At 36.8% G+C, this 20,797-nt stretch overlaps 2 protein-coding genes across 5 annotated transcripts in view; both read left to right on the forward strand.

Annotated features, from left to right (window-relative positions):
• arhgap4b (Rho GTPase activating protein 4b) overlaps nt 1-16,101 on the forward strand; it is a 33,896-nt gene extending 17,795 nt beyond the window's left edge. Inside the window, exons 9-24 of one of the 4 annotated variants that reach the window (XM_056246420.1) lie at nt 381-482; nt 576-761; nt 1,306-1,390; nt 1,622-1,649; nt 2,048-2,144; nt 6,691-6,751; nt 7,014-7,091; nt 7,823-7,951; nt 10,151-10,256; nt 10,356-10,586; nt 11,326-11,381; nt 11,580-11,751; nt 13,092-13,187; nt 13,289-13,471; nt 14,259-14,325; nt 14,716-16,101. In XM_056246420.1, the coding sequence (XP_056102395.1) occupies nt 381-482; nt 576-761; nt 1,306-1,390; nt 1,622-1,649; nt 2,048-2,144; nt 6,691-6,751; nt 7,014-7,091; nt 7,823-7,951; nt 10,151-10,256; nt 10,356-10,586; nt 11,326-11,381; nt 11,580-11,751; nt 13,092-13,187; nt 13,289-13,471; nt 14,259-14,325; nt 14,716-14,922 (1,884 nt within the window). In that variant the 3' untranslated portion in view covers nt 14,923-16,101. Of the gene's footprint in view, nt 1-380; nt 483-575; nt 762-1,305; nt 1,391-1,621; nt 1,650-2,047; nt 2,145-6,448; nt 6,477-6,690; nt 6,752-7,013; nt 7,092-7,822; nt 7,952-10,150; nt 10,257-10,355; nt 10,587-11,325; nt 11,382-11,579; nt 11,752-13,091; nt 13,188-13,288; nt 13,472-14,258; nt 14,341-14,715 lie in introns of all 4 variants that reach the window. The other 3 variants (XM_056246421.1, XM_056246419.1, XM_056246422.1) reach the window with 3 other exon arrangements.
• A 646-nt stretch (nt 16,102-16,747) lies between these two features.
• On the forward strand, nt 16,748-20,276 carry cav4b (caveolin 4b). The gene is made up of 4 exons (XM_056246379.1): nt 16,748-17,379; nt 18,778-18,968; nt 19,093-19,280; nt 19,670-20,276. The coding sequence occupies exons 2-4, from the start codon at nt 18,783-18,785 to the stop codon at nt 19,818-19,820; spliced, it is 525 nt and encodes a 174-aa protein (XP_056102354.1). The 5' UTR covers nt 16,748-17,379; nt 18,778-18,782; the 3' UTR covers nt 19,821-20,276.
• The last annotated feature ends 521 nt before the right edge of the window (nt 20,277-20,797 follow it).

The following is a 20,797-nucleotide window of genomic DNA, read 5'->3' on the forward strand; positions in this document are numbered from 1 at the left end:
TGATTTCTGAAGGATAGTAAAATATATTAAAAATAGAAAACTGTTATGTGAATTTATAATATTTCGCAATATTACTTTTTTTACTGTAGCCTTAGTGAGCATAAGAGACTTCTTTCAAAAACATGAAAAATTCTTTCAAAAAAGCTTTTGATTGTAGTATAAATAAATACAAAATGAAAATGTATAAAACTTATATTGTATATAAATAATAGATTTAATATAATTTTAAAGGCATAAGTAAATACATTTTTTTTTTAAAATTGACACCAATTGTTGTCACCCAAGATACAACATGTTACCGAGATAAAATTGTTCTGGTCATGTGGCCATCATGAGGGGCGGGCGTTATGTAGAATTAAAACATCTGGTGTATGTGACAGGTGTGTGAGGTGAGCGCAGAAGGCCAGGTGAGGTATGAGCTTGAGACCAGATTCCAGCAGCTTCAGTCCAGACTGGCATCCGTTACCTTGGAAACTGACGAGGTAAAATCTATGCTGGTGTACTCATCCAGAGATGCTCATAGCAGCACTATACTTCTCTTTTACGCTGTTATTTTTATTTTTCACTGACTACAGGTCAGTAAGACACTTAAGACGACACACTCAAATCTTCTGGAGAGCGTCTGTGATGATGATTGCATCCCCACCCCGGACGCCTCCGCCGCCCCATCAGTGGAGAGCACAGGTGACGGAACAGGAGCCAAACCCAGCCTCGCCAAACGCAGAGCCAATCAACAGGACACAGAGACCTTCTACTTTACAGTAAGAGCTCTTCCCAACATGGATTGATGTGCTATATGACCAAAAATATGTGGAAACGTCCTTCTACTCAGCAAGGATTCATTAAATTGATCAAAAGTGACAGTAAACGTGATTGAATGTTTTTAACGTTCAAATTAATATATATATTTTTTTCATGTTCAAAAAAGAAAAGATTCTATTCATTAGAGAATCCTGAAAAAATATTCCACAATAATATTAAACCGCATAACTGTTTTCAACATTGTTAAAAATAGGAAATGATTCTTGAGCAGCAAATCAGCATATTAGAATGATTGAGTAACATTTTAAAATATATTGCAATAGCAAACAGTGTTGCAATATTACTACAAACTTTTTTTTTTTATCAAATAAGCAGTCTTGGTGAGCATAAGAGACTTCTTTCAAAAAGATTGGTAGTGTACTGTATACCTTTAGCTTTATAATGTTCATGCAAATCATATAGCAGAAAAGTAAATAGCTTAATGACTAAAAATAACATGGTCATTCATATTCATGTATTTTATTTTGTTTATATTCTTTTTAGAAAGTGAAGGAGAATGTAAGCGGCAGCTCTCTGATCTCCAAACTCGAAGCCAAGCATGACCTACTTAAAGAGGCCATACAGAAAGGTAACTAACCACAACTAATCAGCACAACTAAAGACAGTAAATAAAAGAAGAAAGAATGAATCTAAGAAAAGTCACTATGCCCTTATAAAATATAGGGTAAGATGCCTTATCACAATAAAAGTTTCCAGTGTTATTGTGGCAACAGTGACTTTAGTAACTATGTATTCTGGCAAAAAATGATGTGATTGAGAACCTCTCTATCCTCATTCTCCCTCTCTTTCTCTTTTGCAGCCGAGGCCATTGATAGCGATCCCTCCAGGTACGTCTCCCATCCCATCTGTCTCTGTGACTATGAGCTGTTCACACAGTCATGTGCTGACAACATTGGCCGCAATCCAGCAAACATCTGCTCTTGTTTCCTGGCCGACGGCCTTTGCGTGCTCAGCAGAAATTAAGAAGGCTCCATTGAGAAATGTAACGATCAGTTTAAATGACTCGAGTGATCGAACAAAACACAATCAATTTCATAATGAGGCTAAAACATCTCATTGTGGGATAAATAGAGTGCGTATTGACCCCAAACGGTGTGCATGCTCTAGAGTACATTTCTGTTGTGTTGTTGTCTGTTCTGTGTGAATTACTGTTATGTTAGCATGTTTGCATGAGTACACTGATGCCATAGTGTCACAGTGGAGTGCCGGTGTATATATTTCCCAGAATGCAGCCTGGTAGGGCAGTGCGTGTGCGGAAAGCCAGGCCCTGCTCCCAGTACAACCACAAACTCTTCTCTGGAGACATGCTCTCCTTCATTCAGGTATAGCCCTGCGGCTGACAGCCCTCTGCTCTGTTACAGACAGATTTCTGTAATGTTCTTGCTGTGTTCCTCTAACTCCATTCCCTCCATGGCTTCCTTAACACTAGCGCCTCACTCTCATGTGCTTCTGGTCATGTGTGTTGCATTTGTGCAGTTCTGATATGGCTTTGAGCATGGCCTTCCCTTTGTCTGATTATTGCCTCTGGCCTGTTAATGATTACTCGTGAATTTTGGTGTGACCAGTCGGCTTGTAAATCTACAAGGGAATGTTAAATGAGAACATCCATGGAGATAATGTGATCTCTTCATGCTCCCCGAGTAAGGTTGGAGACATTGGCGCGGTTTGCACGATTGTGTTACTGAATCTTATTTGAAATGACATGCTACGTTATTTCCATAAAGTGACATGGCTGCTTATTAAATCGGGTGAGACAGACGCGCGCGCTCACAGTGTTCTCTCCAGGCATCTGTGTGCAGCCTAACAATCCGTGTGCTAAGCAACAGAAACGTGTGTTCACCTGTGTGAGTGCATGCATATTTTTCTGCATGTGTGTGCTTATAAGATCCACTGTGTTGTTCTCTGAATACTGCATCATTTCAACAGTTATCAAAGCCTCTTGCTCAGTTTCTTGATGCTCGTATTTAATGCCTCTTCCATGTTGTGGCCTATAAAAACAATGTGTCTTGCTTTTCATTGAAACTGCTGGCAAAAGTGTTTTTTTAATAGCCTTGGTTCTGGAATTTCTTCCTTGTTTTCTCCATAGGGATTTGAAAAATAAAAACAGGGAACGAACAGTTCAAGGAATTAACTGCAATCCCATAGAGAATTATGAATCCAAAGGCGCAATAATAAACTATTGACACGTTTACATATTTATATGTGTAAATTATAAGTAAATATACGAGTAATATGAGTGTAAATTTAAATAATGAAATTTAAATATTCACTCATTTATTTATTATATAATATTTATATAAGTATAATAAAATTTGTAAATTAAATTATAATTCTATATAATATAATAATAATACATCTATACTATATTTATAATTATTTATAAATACAATTAAATAATTATAGTTAATTAAAATAATATATATTACATTTTTATTATTATATTCATTTCATGTGAGTGGGTTGCTTCTCTTGAGCCCTTTTGTCGCAATTTCTTTTTCCTTGTGATTGGTGAAGATTTCTGTATCTTTGGGTGTTGTAGTTCTTTACTGGGATTGGAATGAAGTTTAAAATGACACTTGTGGCTTCTACAGAAGTATATATTGCTTTTTATGTTGTCTAAAAATCTATATGGAGAAAACGAATGGGATTTTATTAGCATCATATGATACCTCCTTTGGCTAACTCTCATTTGCCTGTTTTAAAAACTTAGATTAAGAGCGGTTTCAAGATGTAGCCCTCTGATAGCACTGGGGAACTACAGACTTCACACTTTCACGTTTTTTTGAGCTTATACCCTAGCTGTTACAATAGAGCTCAAAACGGCTACTGTATAATACCAGCTGAATTCTGGACCGTCTAAGAGCCATCACTCTTGCTTTCTGTCTTATCTGCACTTGATGTCCTTGGCTCTTTAGCAGTGTCCTTAGGAGAACACTGAACCAGACCACCCTGCTGAAAAGACTAGCTTAGACCAGCATGCATTTGTTTGCTTGAAAATAATGTCCATAAACCATTTTATTTATAACTATATAAGAGCAATATATATTTTAGGTATGTTTTTAACCATTTTTAATCAACATTTAGCCTTTTTGTTTTTCGCTTAAATGGATAGTTCACCCTGAAATGAAAATTCTGTCATTATGTTGTTCCAAATCTGTATGAGTTTCTTTCTTCTGTTTAACACAAAAGAAGATATTTTGAAGAATGTTGATATAACCAAGCAGCATAATATATATATATATATATATTTTTACATCAATGGCTACCACCAACTGTTTGGTTACCAACATTCTTCAAAATATCTTCTTTTGTGTTCAACAGATGAAAGAAACGCATACCCTTTAAGTAGTTCTGCAGTGTGACAAATGAATTAATGAACATACAGAAATTCCATCTAGTCTCTCAGTTAATATTAGGCCATAATTACTGCTTGATAATTATCAAGAAATCTAAAAATAGAAAATTGAATATAGAATATCTGCTGTCACTTCCTTTTCTATGCTATTCAAGCGTGATTTATTGTTGGTCTGAGCATAACAAACATTGAACATAGGTCAAATTGGTCAACCAGCATGGTCTTTCTGGTGAAGCTGGTCAGCGAGGGAAATCTGGATGATTATGCTATTTAAGAAGCATATTGGGGAAGCCAGCATCCACCAGACAGCATATGCTGGTGAGCAGTCATGCTAGTGGTTTCAGCAGGGTGCTCCCTATTCTCTGAGATTCCCACCGTGTGTCTCTCTGTCCCTCTCTATTCCTGGGAGCTCAGGCCTGTAGAGCGCTGCTCTGCCATCTGGCTCTCTTGCACCATGAGAAACTACTTCCTTCTTCCACTTCCATTCTCTCACACTTTTATTCTGTTGTGGTGGAGTGTCTAACAGTGTCTGCTACATCCTGCATTAGCAATGGCTGGTGTATCTCTTCATCTTAAGTGGACAGTAAATCTATGAAATGTGCACTCTCGTTACACCGCTAATAATTGGATAATGCAGTCAGGGCCACAGAATTGCTTTGCCAACAACACTTTTTTTGGGGACTTGATTGGTTGATCAATGGGTGCAGCCCAGTAAAATGAAAAAAAAAAACCAAATTCACGTGGATTGAAATCAGATTTAGGAACATTGCTAGCATCGAGCTATGCCAACATGTTGTTTCTGACCCCTATTCCCTTAAGGAGCAGTTTTTTGTCCTATTTTGACGAATTTCCCATTGAAACAAGATGTTTAGGTGAGATATGTCGAAGTAATTGTTCTTTTTTTTATGATAAAGGATTACATGATTAATGATTATAGGCATTATATCTGCTCCTTGAATAATTCTAGATACTTTTTTATATCTGAAATGTTTAGATTTTTAGAATGCACATTAGCTTATTAACCACATCAACCGTTTAAACTACTACAGTGCATACACATTTCAGATTTTTGGATTGGTCTGAACAAAAATAGCAGACAGCTTGAATAAAAAACCACTCTCTGACAGTAGGTGGCGCTTATGGAACGGCTGAATTAGAGCTGTTTCTCTGGTAACCGCTGTACACAAAGCAGCTCTCCGCTTTTAAACACTTCTTCATTAAAGAGGACCTATTATGACTTTTACATTTTCAACTTTCTTTAATGTTGCTGTTTGAGCATGATAAAGGTCTGCAGAGTTAGAAAAGCACAAAGTCACTCCAAAGTCCATCACGGCAAATGATGGACAACTGTTCACATTTCCCGTGATATTAAATTAAGTAGACTATATTAAATAAATGAGTAAATAAAGTGAAAGTGAAAAGTGAAACAAGTAAATTAATAAAAGAGGCGCCAGTGTAAATGTAGGCTACACACAGGTGGCTTGGAAGACGTGGGTAATATGGTTTATATACATTTCGCAACGCGAAGTGAAGATAAAAAAAAGTTTGCCCAATTCAGAATTTGGCTCAAAATCGGACGAAAATCGCACCATGTATGCCCTTAAAAGGGCAAAATATGGCCTCTTTAAGGCCAATTGAGTCTGTTACTAACTTTGCTTAATGCTGGATATTATTTACTGTGAGCTTTTCAAATCATGATAATCAAATACGGTTTTAATGATAATTAAAATATGCAATGGTACTAACCGTCTGGAATTTTATCATGGCTTATCGCCAAACCTTTCTTGCCTAATGATAAATGTCTTTACTGCCACTTTTGATCAGTTGATCAGTTTAATGCATCCATGCCCAAAACACCCCAAACTTTTGACTGGTAGTGTATATACCTACTAAATACCTACTAGTGTATTTTGTCAATGTCCAGGAGTACACTAGCAAATAAATAACAAAACATGGACTAAACTCTCATTTTGATTTTATGCTGCCTTCAAGCCCATTATTATTGTCCAGCCAGTAGGCCTACTACATTAAAACAGAGCATCCCTGACATGTTGCTTTTCATCTAAACTCCTTGTTCTCTGCTTTTGTCTTTCTCCCTTACCCCAATTTTTCTACCCCTTTTCTGACTGCTTTTGCTTTCGTTTGCTTTTATGTCATTCTCTCCCCATTTTTCATGTTACACACTCCTTCTGGTCATGCCAAACAATCTACTCCTCCTTTATATGTCCCTCCTGTCTCTTTCTTTCCTTGCTTGGCTGGCTGTGGCTGTAGAAGGAGGAGGCGGATGTCGAGGACTCAGGTACAGCTGTTTCCCCTGTCATGCATGCATCTGTTTGTGTGGGTAAATGTATTTCTGTGCTCTCTGGACTCTTTGTCTCTCTATTGGCACATTATGTTTACTATTCTTTTTTTTTTTTTTTTTTTTTTTTCATGATTGATTCCAATACAACTCTGTTCCCATCCAGATGTGCATAATTATTATTCCCTTTTTCCCTCCTTTCTCTTTCTAACAGAGCACTGGGCAACAGATCCCCCTGGTGGTGGAGAGCTGCATTCGCTTCATCAACCTGCATGGTAAAATTGTCAATTGCAAGACAATCCCTTATATTTACATTCTGTCATTTTTCCATAATAATAGGTTTTACACATGATGAAACATAATACTTTTTAAAAATATATATATGTTTGAAATGATTTACAATCACAAATGATGAAAACAGTCAAAAAATAGTGCTAATAGTGCATTTACTGTGAGCACCTTTAATAATGTAGGTAGTATTAATGTAAAGGAGTGAGTATTTATGTGTGTGCGAACATAAATGTGATGTTTTAACAGGTCTGCATCATGAAGGCATTTTTAGAGTTCCTGGATCACAGACTGAAGTCAATCATATCAGGGATGCCTTTGAAAGAGGTACGATCATGTTTAAATGGATGAATACAAGGTGTATTAAAATAAGAATGTCGCATGAAGCAATGCACATTTGGCTGGTAATTATCACAAAATAAAATAAATCACTGTGTTTATCACAGTGTTTATATTGCAATAATGACCGACTGAATGTACACTACCGTTCAAAAGTTTGTAGGTTAGTCAAATTTATATATTTTTTTCAGTAAGGATGCATTAAATTGATCAAAAGTGACCGTAAAGACATGTATAATGTTACAAAAGATTTCTGTTTCAAATAAATGGTGTTATTTTTTATTCATCAAAGAATCCTGAAAAAAATCATCACAAAAATATTAAGCAGCACAGCTGTTTTCAACATTAATAATAAGAAATGTTTCTTGAGAAGCAAATCAGCATATTAGAATGATTTCTGAAGGATCAGCTTTGACATCTCTGGAGTAAATTACATTTAGAAATATATTCAAATAAAAGAAAAGATTTTAAATTGTAATACTATTTCACAATGTTACAAGTTTTACTGTATTTTTGATTAAAAAAAATTCAGCTTTGGTGAGCATGAGACCTCTTCCAAAAACATAAAAAAATCTTACCAATCCCAAACTTTGAACAATTGGTAGTGTATATTATATTATATACAATATATTTATATACAAATATGCCTTTTTTGTTCAGTCTCTTGTCTGATTTCTGTTCTCGCTAACTGTTCTTCTCTCTTGTATTTGGTGATGCAGGAGAGGACCCGCTCACGGACAGTGAGAGTGACATTGATTCAGTGGCTGGGGTTCTGAAGCTGTATTTCAGAGGTCTAGAGAAACCTCTGTTCCCCGAGGAGAGCTTTAGCCGTCTCATGGAGTGTGTCCGTAAGATGCCTTTCATGTCTACACATTAATTTGCATCAGATAACGACATATCAAACCTAGTGGCATCTGCATGCAAATGAAGTTAGAGCATTTCTCAGAACTTTAAGTTTGGGGTCAGTAAGCATTTTTGTTAAAGAAAGAAATTACTGTTACTTTTGATAAATTAAATGCATCTTTCCTGAATAAAAGTATTAAAGACATTTGTTATGTTACAAAAATGTTAAAGATGAACTGAACTGAAATTTGAAAAATGGTGATATAACAGATCTATTTTATTTATTATCATTGGTACAATTATTAAAATGGCAGAATTTGTCAAAAGGGATAAAACTGTACGTTGAAAATGTTGTTTTTGTTACACGGGCGCCGCCATGTTGGATTTCAACATTCGGCTACGTCACTGGCATGGTAGGCTACTCCGTTGCCAACCAACACCAGCAGAGCAGCCATAGCATGTAAATAGTCTGAGGCTAGCTGACATGGCTGGGGAAACAGAAACCAACAGGTCTAGGGGGGGTTCATACTGTATTGCCCCTGGCTGTAGTAATGAATTGTATAGGGCTAAGGCAGCTGGGGTTACGATACATTTTCACAGGCTACCTTTGACAAGGAAACCAGCCCTCAAGTCAAGGCTAGCTGCCTTAAAACTGTCTAGCCCTCCGACAGCCCCTGGATTTCGAGTCTGTAGTGAACATTTTTTAGTGACAGACTATTTAGTAGGCCTGTCGCGATAGTCAATAAATAAATTAATCGCACGACAAAAAAAAATAGCTCGATAATTTTTCCGGCCGCGATAATTTCCATTTGCATGCTTGTTTGTTTTCCTCGTCTCTCTCTCTGTCTCTCTCTCTCTCTAGCAAAGAGACTGGATGACAACTCTAGGTTCCTTAGCGTAGGAAGAGTGAACTAGAGCTTATTCTGCCCGAGCGATATTTCCCGACACTATCCTTGAGACGTGCACCCCCAACGCAATAGAGTGCTGCGCGGCACTAGATCTGATGGCCGAGACTCCGAGTGCGAGCGCGGGCGCGGGCGGTAATGCACTCACTCTGTATGTGCGGGTTATAAATAAAACTCCCGCGAACTAGAAATATCTATGAATAAAACATAAAAACTAATAGATTTTTATTCATCTGTTGCAGAAAAGCAACAAGAACAACTAAAACAAAATATAAACGATTTACAGGCCAGAGTTTCTATTCATAACATTCTATTCATAACAACGCTATAACATCGCGTTGAGTGATGTACGTAGCCAATCACAGTTATATGTGTTGCTTCTGATTGGCCATTGCGTTCAAGAAATCATTTAAGATAGACTCCCTTTTTGGTATTTATTCAAGTGCATTTTTTGTAACAGAGACTGTTCTCTGCAACAGATTGACTCGGGTGCAGTGTCCATGCTCCGGCAGCTCACACACCCACACCAGTCTCTTCGCCCCAAACGATCGTGTGCTGTAGGCTATGTGGAGCCTGAAACTTATCCTCCATGTGGTGGTGGTAGTCAGAAACTACTGGACTGTCCCTCACAGGTTCAAATGCGTAACCCATGCCGTTAAAAGTGCTCATTTTCGTCTGTGTATTAGGACCTGCAGCTGTTGCCTATGCACCTTTGCGCGTCCTACCATGCCAGTGACGTCATCGAAACTGCCAGCGTAACAAGCGCAATTTTTGTGTTGCTTAAAAAAAGCTATATTGATATTTTTAATTAAAAATTTTAGTGTAATTTACTTTTAATTGTCATAAACAACACGTTATCAACGTCGATTTTTTTCAGTTCAGTTCATCTTTAAGCAGCAGAGCTGTTTTCAACATGGATAATAATGAGAAATGTATCTTGAGCACCAAATGATCATATTACAATGATTTCTGAAGAATCATGTGACTCTGAAGACTGGAGTAATGATGCTGAAAATTCAGCTTTGACATCACAGGAATAATTTACAATTTAAAATATATTAAAAACACTTATATTAAACTGTATTTATGCTTCACAATATTGCTGTTTTTACTGTATTTGTTGATCAAATAAATGCAGCTTTGCTGAGCAGAAGAGACTTCTTTCAAAATCATTAAAAAAGTCTTACTGGCCCCAACCTTTTGAATGCTAGTGTATATTGCTTTAAAATAGTTAATGTAATAAGTTACTGTTTTTGAAAGTCTTCATTGATTTGACTATTAACTCTGTGTCTCTTTCAGAGATGGAAAACATGACAGAAAAAGTAGTGCAGATTAAGACGATAGTCTCGACCTTCCCCAGACCCGTCATCATAGTGATGCGCTATCTCTTTGCCTTCCTTCATCAGTGAGTCCTGCTTTTCTTAAAGGCCCACGTAATCATTCCAAACCTGATTATGCTGTGCAGTGATGCAGTGTGTAACCGGTTTTGTTTGTGTCTGTTCAGTGTCTCTCAGTACAGTGATGAGAACATGATGCAGCCGTATAACCTGGCCGTGTGCTTCGGCCCCAGTCTGCTCAGAGGGGTGGAGATGGGTGGTGATGAAGTGACCCTGGCACCTCAGATCAATGACCTTGTCAAGACCATGATCCTCCATCACGAGAACATTTACCCAGGGCCATCCGAACTCCCAGGCCCTGTCTATGAGAAATGTATGACTCTGGAGCAGGAGTACTGGTGAGTCTAAGGCCCTTCTTTAAGGGGTACACAGAAGTTTGAAACACCTGAGCAGCGGTATACTGTTAGCAAACATACTGCCCAGAGCAGTGTTTAGATGAATATGTAAATATGGACGGCATGCTTTCCTCTCAATAGCAAAATAAACACAACAAAAATGACCAGAAAACAGCAGTTAAGCAAGCATCTGATCAGAGCGATATCGATATGTTTGCATCAGCTCTGCAATTCAGCACTCCAGTCATGTCACATTTATTTATATGCCACTTTATACAATGAATTGCTTTAAAGCTAGCAGCTTTGCAGTATCAAACATGAAAAACAGTGTCAGTGTTGCTTTCAGTTAGAATTACAACTTTCTACTGTGAAGCAGTGTGTTCATATTTTTACTCGCATCTGACCTTAACGGACTGAACAGAAGAAATGAACCGGGAAAGTTTGCTTTGGTGATTTTGAACTCCAAACGAATTTCGTTGTGACCTGATTTTGTTTAAAATGACATCACACCAGTTTGTTTTTCAATTTCGCTTGAATGAGTATATCGGGGCCTTTGGAGGGATAGTCATCGAAAAATAACAATTCTGTCATCATTTCATAAGCTCATTGTCTTTTAAAACCCTTTGGCTTTTGGGTGTTGTACAAAAAAGATCTTAATTTTTAAAGAATAGTAAGCAATTCTTGCCAGGATAGTGTTGTTGTTGTTTTTTTACTTTTAAATAACACCAACCTCTTTTTCCAGTGAGCCCATCACAGAGGAGTGCGAGGGAGAAGCTGAACATCCTCCCAGTGAAGATGGTAAGAAAGTACAACATACATCATGACAATTTATTTTTAAACCTTTGAAGTTTCAATTAATCTAAATGTGTCCATGTGTGTGTTCTATGTTGGGTTTTTGTGTGCTGTTGTGCATTGTGGACATTCCATGTCGGATTTTGGCATATGTGGCATTTCTGTTGCCATGCTTTGTGTTGTCTGTATGCATTGTATGAGCAGAGTGCGAGGCTGTGGCCATGTTTGATTATGTTGCACGCTCTGCAGCCGAGCTGTCATTCAAGCAGGGTGACCACCTCCTACTACACAGCAAGGTCTCTGCTGATTGGTGGAGAGGGGAACTAGGAGGAGTGAGAGGCCTGATCCCCCATAAGTACATCAGTATGGTAGAGGGGTGAGACCATATTTACCATAAACTATACGAGGTTCCTTCAAACATTGCATTGGTGTTACTATTACAGCTACATATGAACAATAAGACTTATAGAAAGAAAAGTTTAAATTGTCACAAGCGCCGTTTCAAAACTTAGTCGAAGTTTCAAAGCCTTGTTGCTTACTAGTTACAAAGACAGCATCCTGACCCAGTAAGGGATTGATTTATAGCATAATATGCTTTATAGACAGCAACTCTGTGCTCCACACTTGTGTCTCTTGACTGGATTAAATTGTTCAAAAGTGGCAGTAGGGACATTTATAATGTTTCTATTTCAAATAAATGCTGTCTTTTTGAACTTTCTAATGATAAAAAATCCTGAAAAAATGTATCACTGTTTCCACAAAAATATGAAGCAACACAACTGTTTTCAACACTGATGATAATTCAGCAATGGAAAATTCAGCGTTGACATCAAAGGAATAAATTACATTTTATGTATTACATAGAAAACAGGTATTTATTGTAATAATATTTTACAATTCTACTTTATTTTTGGTCAAAAACCTTACCAACTACAAACTTTTGAACGGTAGTGTAAACATAAATATGCAAAAAATACATAGATTATTTTACCCAGTGTTTGTGTGTGCTATTACACTGAACAATTTTTGTCAATATTTTCAGTGTGGAATGCTTTTGAAACGGCTAATGAGCATAATTTGCTAACCAAATTGATTATTAATTATTTGATTAATTAGTTGATTTGTAAATATCTGAGCACTAATTAATCTGCTTTTATATTACCATGTTTAAAACATGACTGATATGAAGCGTAGGAAATCTGTCAGATATGTCACTAATAGACTTTAGTCAGAGTAGATGTCATATTTCATTTGTCATTAACAGACTGTGAGGGACAGTTCATTCAATATGTCATGCTGAAAATAAGGCTCAAGGTCACATCTAATGTTGTATTGGCAGAATGATCGACATCCAGGTACGCAGACATAACAGGCCTCATTCATGAAATGCAAGAAGAACAAACCTTTACATCCAATCTTGCATAATTGTCTCATTCAATGCACTGCAGCCATTTACGTAAGAATGGATTTATGAATGATTTACACAAATTTGTTCCGCTTGTATTGTTTTATGAATGAGACTCATCAAACGGGCTGTAAATGCATCCCTCACAGCCTTGTTTTTGCATTAAATAAAATATGGTGTCTAAACTGATTAAAGTCTATGGAAGCCAATGCAGAGACATAAAGAAACATATTGCTTTTGTTCTAATACAATATCTTGGTAGCCTTAAGATTAGCTTTGGTAACCTCATCTTGTTGTCTTCTCATCCTCAGGGCGGAGCGTAAGGAACGAGGGAAGAAGGATGACAGCAGAGGGGGAAGCACAGGAAACCTATCAGAAGAACAGCAGCAGTCTGAACAGAGCACCAGGTACATTCTCTCAGACCGCTGGTAATAATGCACCATGGGTGCTCTACACAGCCCCACTGAGATCTTACTGTCTCTGCACTGTGTTTGCTGTCGTTCCCCAGGATGAGAGTGAACAGTGACAGCGCTTCTTTGCCCTGCCGGCAGAGGACCAGCAGTGGAGGAAGCAGTGTAGGTGGAGGCAGCAGTGGGAATGTGAGCCCCATACGGAAGCTCACCCTGCAGGTGCCCGAGGGACGACTCATCCTTCCTCCTCAGTCAGCTGCAGCCGCACGCCAATTCTCAGGGTAGGAGAACAGAAGCTGTTGTTTTGATGGTACCAGCTGCTGAAAGGCACATGCATGAGGCGTGATCTGAGTATGTGACCGCCATTAAACACCAATGAGCTTACAGAAATGAGGTTCAAAAGGATAAAAAACAATTTTACATATATATTATTTTATTTTGGAAGGATGCATTCAGTTGATCAAAAGTGACCGTTGAACCATTTATAATGTTACAAAAAGATTTCTATTTCAAATAAATGCTGTTCTTTTGAACTTTCTATTCATCAAAGAATCCAGTCCATTTTAAAATCCATTTTTATTGGCTAGTCCGCAAACAGAAAATGTCAGAGAATGATCCTAGGCTATCTTTGGTCACAAGACCGTGGCAACGGCCGTCTTTGAACCTCTCTCACTGTACGACGTAGGACCACCGTTTAGGAGCCATGACCACAGAAATCGCCACGATTGGTCATCTTTCGTCTGGAACAGCCCAACACCGTACAATGTGTACCGGGCATTAAGCTGCAAATTAGAATGATTTCTGAAGAATCGTGTGATACTGAAGACTGGAGAAATGATTCAGCTTTGCGTCACAGTAATATATAATAAAATATTAAAATAGAAAACGGTTACTTTAAATTGTAAAACTATTCCACAATATTACTGTTTTCCTGTACTTTTTGATCAAATAATTGTAGCCTTGGTTTGAGCATAAGAGACCGATCCCAAACTTTTGAATGGTAGTGTATGTTGTTATAATAAGTCATTGAAAATGTTCCCTTCAATATGCCTTTTTTTTTCTTTTCAGTCATCAAGAGCGCAGACACACTTTGGACAGTCTGAGGCCAGTAGGAGGAGCAGCAGACAGACAGACGGTACATATCGACAAGGTCTGATTCTCATACTGACTGACATTTCACAAAAAGATTTTTATTTATGATAAGCTAACATATATTTTATCAGGTAGAAATTGCTGAGAAATTGTAAAAATCCCCCATGAACTAATACAAAAGGTTTTTGAAACTAGAATCGTGGATTTAGTTGTTAACTATTTTAATATATTTCCACTGTAAATAAAACGGGTTTAAAAACAAGCAGCTTTGTCATTACAGCAGAAGTACCAGAAATATCCTACCTTTGTAAATTACTTGGACAATGGGGGCCTTAGATTTAAATCAGTCGTTCTCAGGCTTTTAGATTCTATGAACATGGAAACCCATATAACAATCCTAATGTTTTAATGACCGATTCTCTCTTCCTCATAGGAGGTCAGTCGCCAGATGAACTCTGTGTTTAGGGAGCTGCTGTCTCGTCAACCTCCTCTGGAAGTCTCGGGTTCGAGCGCTCCCCCCTCCTCTCCCCCTGCATCTGTCCCGTCGGTTGCCTCCGCTGCTGCTCGACCTCCAGTGAAGAAGGGAGGCTTCGGCCTGCGCAGCAGAGGTCTCTTCAAACCCCAAGACCAGCAGGACTGAGGGAGAGGAAGGGATGATATATGAGTGAATCTGAGTATGAGTGTTGGGGGAAGAGCAAACTCATCACAGATATGAATATATTTTTCCAGACATACAGTATATGGTACTCTTTACGCCTTATTAACTATTCGTGTGAGACCAAGTCATTGATCCTAATATTGGTTGTATTTGTGTTTTACTAGCTTTGATAACAGTTAATCTGGTCCTCGGTCAAGAATTTCCTACTCTAATCATTCACCGCAGTGATGTCCAATGTGTCTGACGTTTTTGACTGTAGTGTTGGCTGTGTTCTTTTGGAAAAACATAACTATCTGCTGATGATGTATTCATGGAGCACCATGGAGTCCCTCAAGGCACATAGATTCTGATCGGCAAGTGAATTGTGGGAATGATGTCCATGACAGACAGAGTCCACACTGTAATTTTAAATATAGACGTGTCACTCTGAATGTAGCAAGAGATTTATGAAGGCCACTCAGATGTTTGCGAACCAAGAGATCTACTTCATTATTGGAGTTTTTCTTATTCAGTTTTAAGTGTTTTTTTGTTGCTTTTTGATATTATGCGTAGCTCAAGTAGTTCTAGGTACAACATGATGAATATTAAAATGCTCCAGTGTTTTATTTTTAGATGATTAATTTCTGGGGTTTTTTTTGTATCATTTGCTATTTAATGTTTTTTTTTTTTTAGTTTTAGTTTTTTTTACATTTAATTGCATTACTATTTTTACATTTATTTGCATTACAATGGATTATTGTTTGAAAAGCATTCTGTCGTAAAGGAACCAGCACATATGCATGCAATGTGCTGGGATGGTCTTTCGTGGGAACAGGTGGGACGGCCAAAATAAGCACAGCTCTGTAGCCTTTTTTTATCCCGCCGGCTCCATGTGAAAAAGACAACTGTGAAGATAAGTGCCACAAAGCAGCTCAGGAACTGTCCAACAGAGAAGTGACTGGAGAAAAGAACAAACTGTGAAAAGGCACATGTAGTCACAGGAAGTACAATGGCACTCACTTCCTTTTCGCTGCACATATTAATGCCTCTGGTTACTGGTCTCCCTCGACTTCCACCCCGTCACCCATACCTTCCCCTTAGCAGTGTGTGTCTCTGGTAGATGATGTCATCATTGATATGTGGATTACAATATTATCAAAATAAATTATAGATTCTAAAATACTGCCGACTTGTCAAATATTTCATTCAGAATAATTACTCTTAAAATGTTATATAACTTTTATAATTTATTAATACATTAAACTAGATTTTTTTTTATATATATATTCAGTTTTCATTTTATTTTAAGTTTAAATAGTATGTGTTGTGTTTTTTTGAGTTGGTATTTCTATTTAGCTTTATTCTATTTTTATTTCATATTAAGATATTTTAGTACTTTAACTTAAACCTGTATTTGATCTGTTTTAAATTTCTTATTTTCATATTTGATTTTATTTCAGCTTTATTTCAATGAAAACTATTTTTATTAGTTGAGCAATACATTTGTTACAGTATTTTTCTATCTTTATTTAAATATTTCATGTTAGCCAAAATTAATTAAATAATATTAATAGATACAACTTTTGATTTTAATAATGTAGTAGGCCTAAATGTTGGAATTAACATTAACCAAGATTAATAGATGCTTTAGAAGTATTTTCATTGTTTATGTTAACTAATGAAGTTAATTGATGTTGACATATGGAAACTTATAGAAAAGTGTTACTAGTTTTGCTTTTAGTTTTACACTGTGTAATACAATGACATACATTTTAGGTAACACTTTATTTTCAGTGTCCTTGTTACATATGTTACATGTACTTACCATAGTATTAACAGTAAATGATGCATAATTACATGCAACTAACCCTCAACCAAACCCTAATCCTACCCTAACCCTATAGTAAGTACATGTAGTTGCTTAATATTACTCAGTACTTCAATATATAATTACACTGTAACAATGACACCTTAAAATAAAGTGTAACCCATTTTTAAGTGTCTCTTAACTGTCCAAATATATTTTTAGGGCCACTGTATGTTTCCTAAAAGAAAAAAAGAAAAGATCTAGGCTTAAAATTAGCTAGTATGAGAGGAAACTGTCTGTGAGCGAAGAGGGTTAGCCTGTCCGGTAACCTGATTAGTGGTGCCCTCTCCATTCCTCTCCCCAAAATAACTCTACGCTCAGCCTACTAATTCTTCACTGGGTACACACACTTCCACAAACTAGACTATGGCAAAGAACACAAGGCAGAGAGAGTGAGGTCACGCTGCCTTACTGTAAAACGCTCCGCTCCATTCCTTCTGATGTCCAACAGAATGATATAGGCCATATATTCATCTGATGTGGATGACGAGACAGTTTATGAAGATTTGCAGTGTCTGTCTGACCGATCAAAATAGTCATAAACTACTGACAACTAGAGTTTATTTTTGGACCAGGACTGAATATTGAAAAGGGTAAGTGATAAATATTAAAAATTGCTAAAAAATATATATTTTGCATCCCATTTATATTCCATTTAAAATGCAATGCATGTAGGCCTATGTCAAATCTTTTTTTCTACACATTCTTTTCAAATTGATTAATGAAATGTCCCATTTTGTCATCTATGCTCATATGCCATACAGTACTGGTGGGTTCATGTCATCGCTTCTCAGTCAGACAAGCATGTATGACAGTATGATGCGTAATGAGTATATGTATTAAGCAAGAGTTGTCAGGGTGTGTCTTGTCTGGCTTGGGTTTGTATTTGTCACATGTTGCCTAATTTAGTGGTTGTCAAACGGGGCCTCAGCACACTTCCAAGAGGAGTGCAAGATGGCTCAAAATGATTTAAAATGTAGTAATTACACGTAATTACAAGACTTCAACTTCCAGAGCTTGTACTTGTAAGCTGGGAATTTTCTGTGAGCTACTTGTACCAACTAACCGCTGCAGATTAATTTAGGGCTTAATAGTGTTGCCATAGAAACGCATACTTCCTAGTTCTGAGGACTTGAACAGCTCCGAGTCGAACGTCACGTGTTGTCATCTCGAAATTACAACATGCTGGGAACGCAGTTGGTTCTCATTATTTTGGTTAACCTGGACATAGAGTGTAAGGGGATTTTAAAAGTGTGATTTCTAGACCTGGAAAAGTCTTGGAGTTAATAAAATAATTTTTTATACATGCATGTAGGCCTATACACAAGCTCTATCATATTGCGTAGAAATGGTTATTTGTGAAAAAATAATGTAGGCTATAAAAAAAAAACCTGTGTATAAACTAGAAAAGTTATGCAAATTCAATGGTAATAAAAAAGGAGCAGTTATCGGGATTGTTAGATTTAATTATTTTAATTATTTATAGTTATTTTAATATGATGCTACTACTAGTAGTTTATGTGAATAAAAAGTTTGAGCAGCTTTGTCATCATCTTAGATATCTTATGGGTCTTCAAATAATGTCTTTGACAACCGGGGCCCTGCAGTCAAACACTCTCAGAACCACTGTAGTTTGTGTAGTTTATGAACTAAAATGTTTAATTTAACATGTTTAACCCATGCTAAAAACCTGATCTATTCATATACACTGTAAAAAAATTATTGCTGGTTTAACTTTAAGCAACCTGTGTGACTTAAAAATGTAAGTTCATTGAAATTAAAAAATTTAGTTAATAGAATTGAGATTGGTTTAATCAACAGAAACTCAAAATATCATGTCATCTGAACCACATAAATTATCTAAGTTGATTTGACAAAAGTAAAAAATGTGATAAATCATGAAAATAATTTACTCGGCACTGTACTGTTTGCTGAAATGTTTGTTGAAATTTCACTCAAACAAAGGGTCAAGGGTGTGATCTGCTTTGCAGTCAATATGATGCGAGACGAGTATTTGGTGGAGTGTAATATTGATGATGATGATGATGAAGATGATGAAGAAGAAGACTATGATGTGAAGAAGATCCAGCCGTCTCCGCGTCCTCCACCACAATTCTCCTCCACCCCTTCCCTCGCTCATGTTGAGATCAGGGATCCCTGTGGCGTCAACAAACACTTGAAGGTGAACGCAACGTCACTTCTCATCCTGAGGATGGACATTCAGGATGTTTTACAGTAGCCTACATTAAATAAGAATAACCAGGAATAAAATTCACGTAACTTTCTGTTCATTGTGACACCATCAGGTAGAGTTTAGCGACGTTTTGGCAGAGCCCGCGCCCACACACAGCTACGACCGCGTGTGGGTGTACAGCGGGATCGCCTTCGAGTCCACGCGGCTGTGGGTGTACCGCTGCCTGACTGCGCTGTGTGCGGTTCCCCTCTCCTGCCTCTGCGGCTGCCTCCTTGCCCTGCTGGCCTGTATGCACATCTGGTAGGCTCTTTAAAAAAAAAAAAAAAAAAAAAAAAAAATATATATATATATATATATATATATATATGATTTAAAGTAAAGTTTTTTAAAGGGATATTTACCCAAAAATGAATATTCTGTCATCATTTACTCACCCTCATGTTGTTCCAAACCTGTATAGTTCTTCTGTTGAACACAAAAGAAGAAGTTTTGAAGGTCTGGAGCCAGACAGTTAAAGATAGCCATTGACTAGTATTGAAAAAGAAAAACTTCTTCTTTTGTGTTCAACAGAAGAACGAAACTCATAGGTTTGGAACAACATGAGGGTGAGTAAATGATGACAGAATTTTCATTTTTGGGTGAATATCAAAAATATTGTCACTGCTTCTATTTTCTTCTTCTTGTCATAGGTGTGTGATGCCCTGTATTCAGGTGTGTCATACCTGCCTGCCCTGTGTGAGGTCACTGTGGATAAGTGTAGTTAATATCTTCATCACTCCATTCTGCACATCTGTGGCTCGCTGTTGCAGTGGCATATATGTGACGGTCTCCAAAGAGTGATGAAACACAATTAAGGAGGAATTTGAGGAAGCTTGTTAAACTGCTTTCCGAGTCTAAATTAAAACGACAAAACATGAATCCTTGGAATCCCTGAATGGATTTTTTTTGTTGTTGCTCTTTTGAAGTTACAAAATAAAGCATGTATTCAAAAACAATTTAAAGAAGAGGATTACATGCTATTATAGCCTGTAGATTTTTAATTATATAATAATAATCGTTTTAAATTATCTTAATGTAATAACATTTTTGCATGCCAGAAGATATTTTGTATCTTTCTAAGCATAATACAAAAAAGAGCCTCACACAAAATATCAATAACTTCATTTTTCATATAGTCTGTTCTGTTTATATTTTTCTGTTTGATATGTGTAATTGTCATGTATTATCTATGAAGCAGATGTCTATTTCGATGGTTATCATACATGTATTTGAATAAAACAACCACTTACATTTGTACATTCGAGTTGTCTTATTTATCAAGTTTTCAATAACATTTTTATTATGTGAATATGCAAGTCAAAAGTATTAAAAACTTTTTATTTCGTTTTCTTGTATTTGTGAGGTCAAACTAAAAACGTTTGTATAATGGTTTTCGTAAAAGAAAAGAACACCTATTCAACAATCTTCATTATGACAAGAACAGTCAATATTGGCCTACTTTTCACTTCAATTGCAGCACATCTATCCTATTACAATTTGTTTCCGCACAACAGGTGAAAGTGCTGTAGTGGATTGTGTTAAGGACTGGATCATTTTATAGCCCAAAACAGAGATAATAATTTTGTGATCATTTTGATTGCAAAAGAACTTTGCATAAATGTAATGGCACAAATACAGATCCTTATTATTAGCCTATTAGAAATGTAATAATAATAGCCTAATAATAATTATTATTATTGTTGTTGTTGTTATTGTGTATTCTTTACCAAAAAAACATTTTAAAAATGACCTGAAGACATAAAAAAAGGTTTAAAACC

Source organism: Rhinichthys klamathensis, unplaced genomic scaffold, assembly GCF_029890125.1.
Source record: "Rhinichthys klamathensis goyatoka isolate OS25496 unplaced genomic scaffold, OSU_Roscu_1.1 h1tg000037l_1, whole genome shotgun sequence".
Lineage (NCBI taxonomy): Eukaryota > Metazoa > Chordata > Actinopteri > Cypriniformes > Leuciscidae > Rhinichthys > Rhinichthys klamathensis.

What these genes read in the sequence shown, in the direction of transcription:
- cav4b (XM_056246379.1), top strand. Translation starts at nt 18,783, where the DNA reads ATGATGCGAGACGAGTATTTGGTGGAGTGTAATATTGATGATGATGAT. An exon ending in GCGTCAACAAACACTTGAAG is followed by an intron (nt 18,969 to 19,092) that starts GTGAACGCAACG and finishes TGACACCATCAG; the next exon opens with GTAGAGTTTAGCGACGTTTT. An exon ending in CTGGCCTGTATGCACATCTG is followed by an intron (nt 19,281 to 19,669) that starts GTAGGCTCTTTA and finishes TTCTTGTCATAG; the next exon opens with GTGTGTGATGCCCTGTATTC.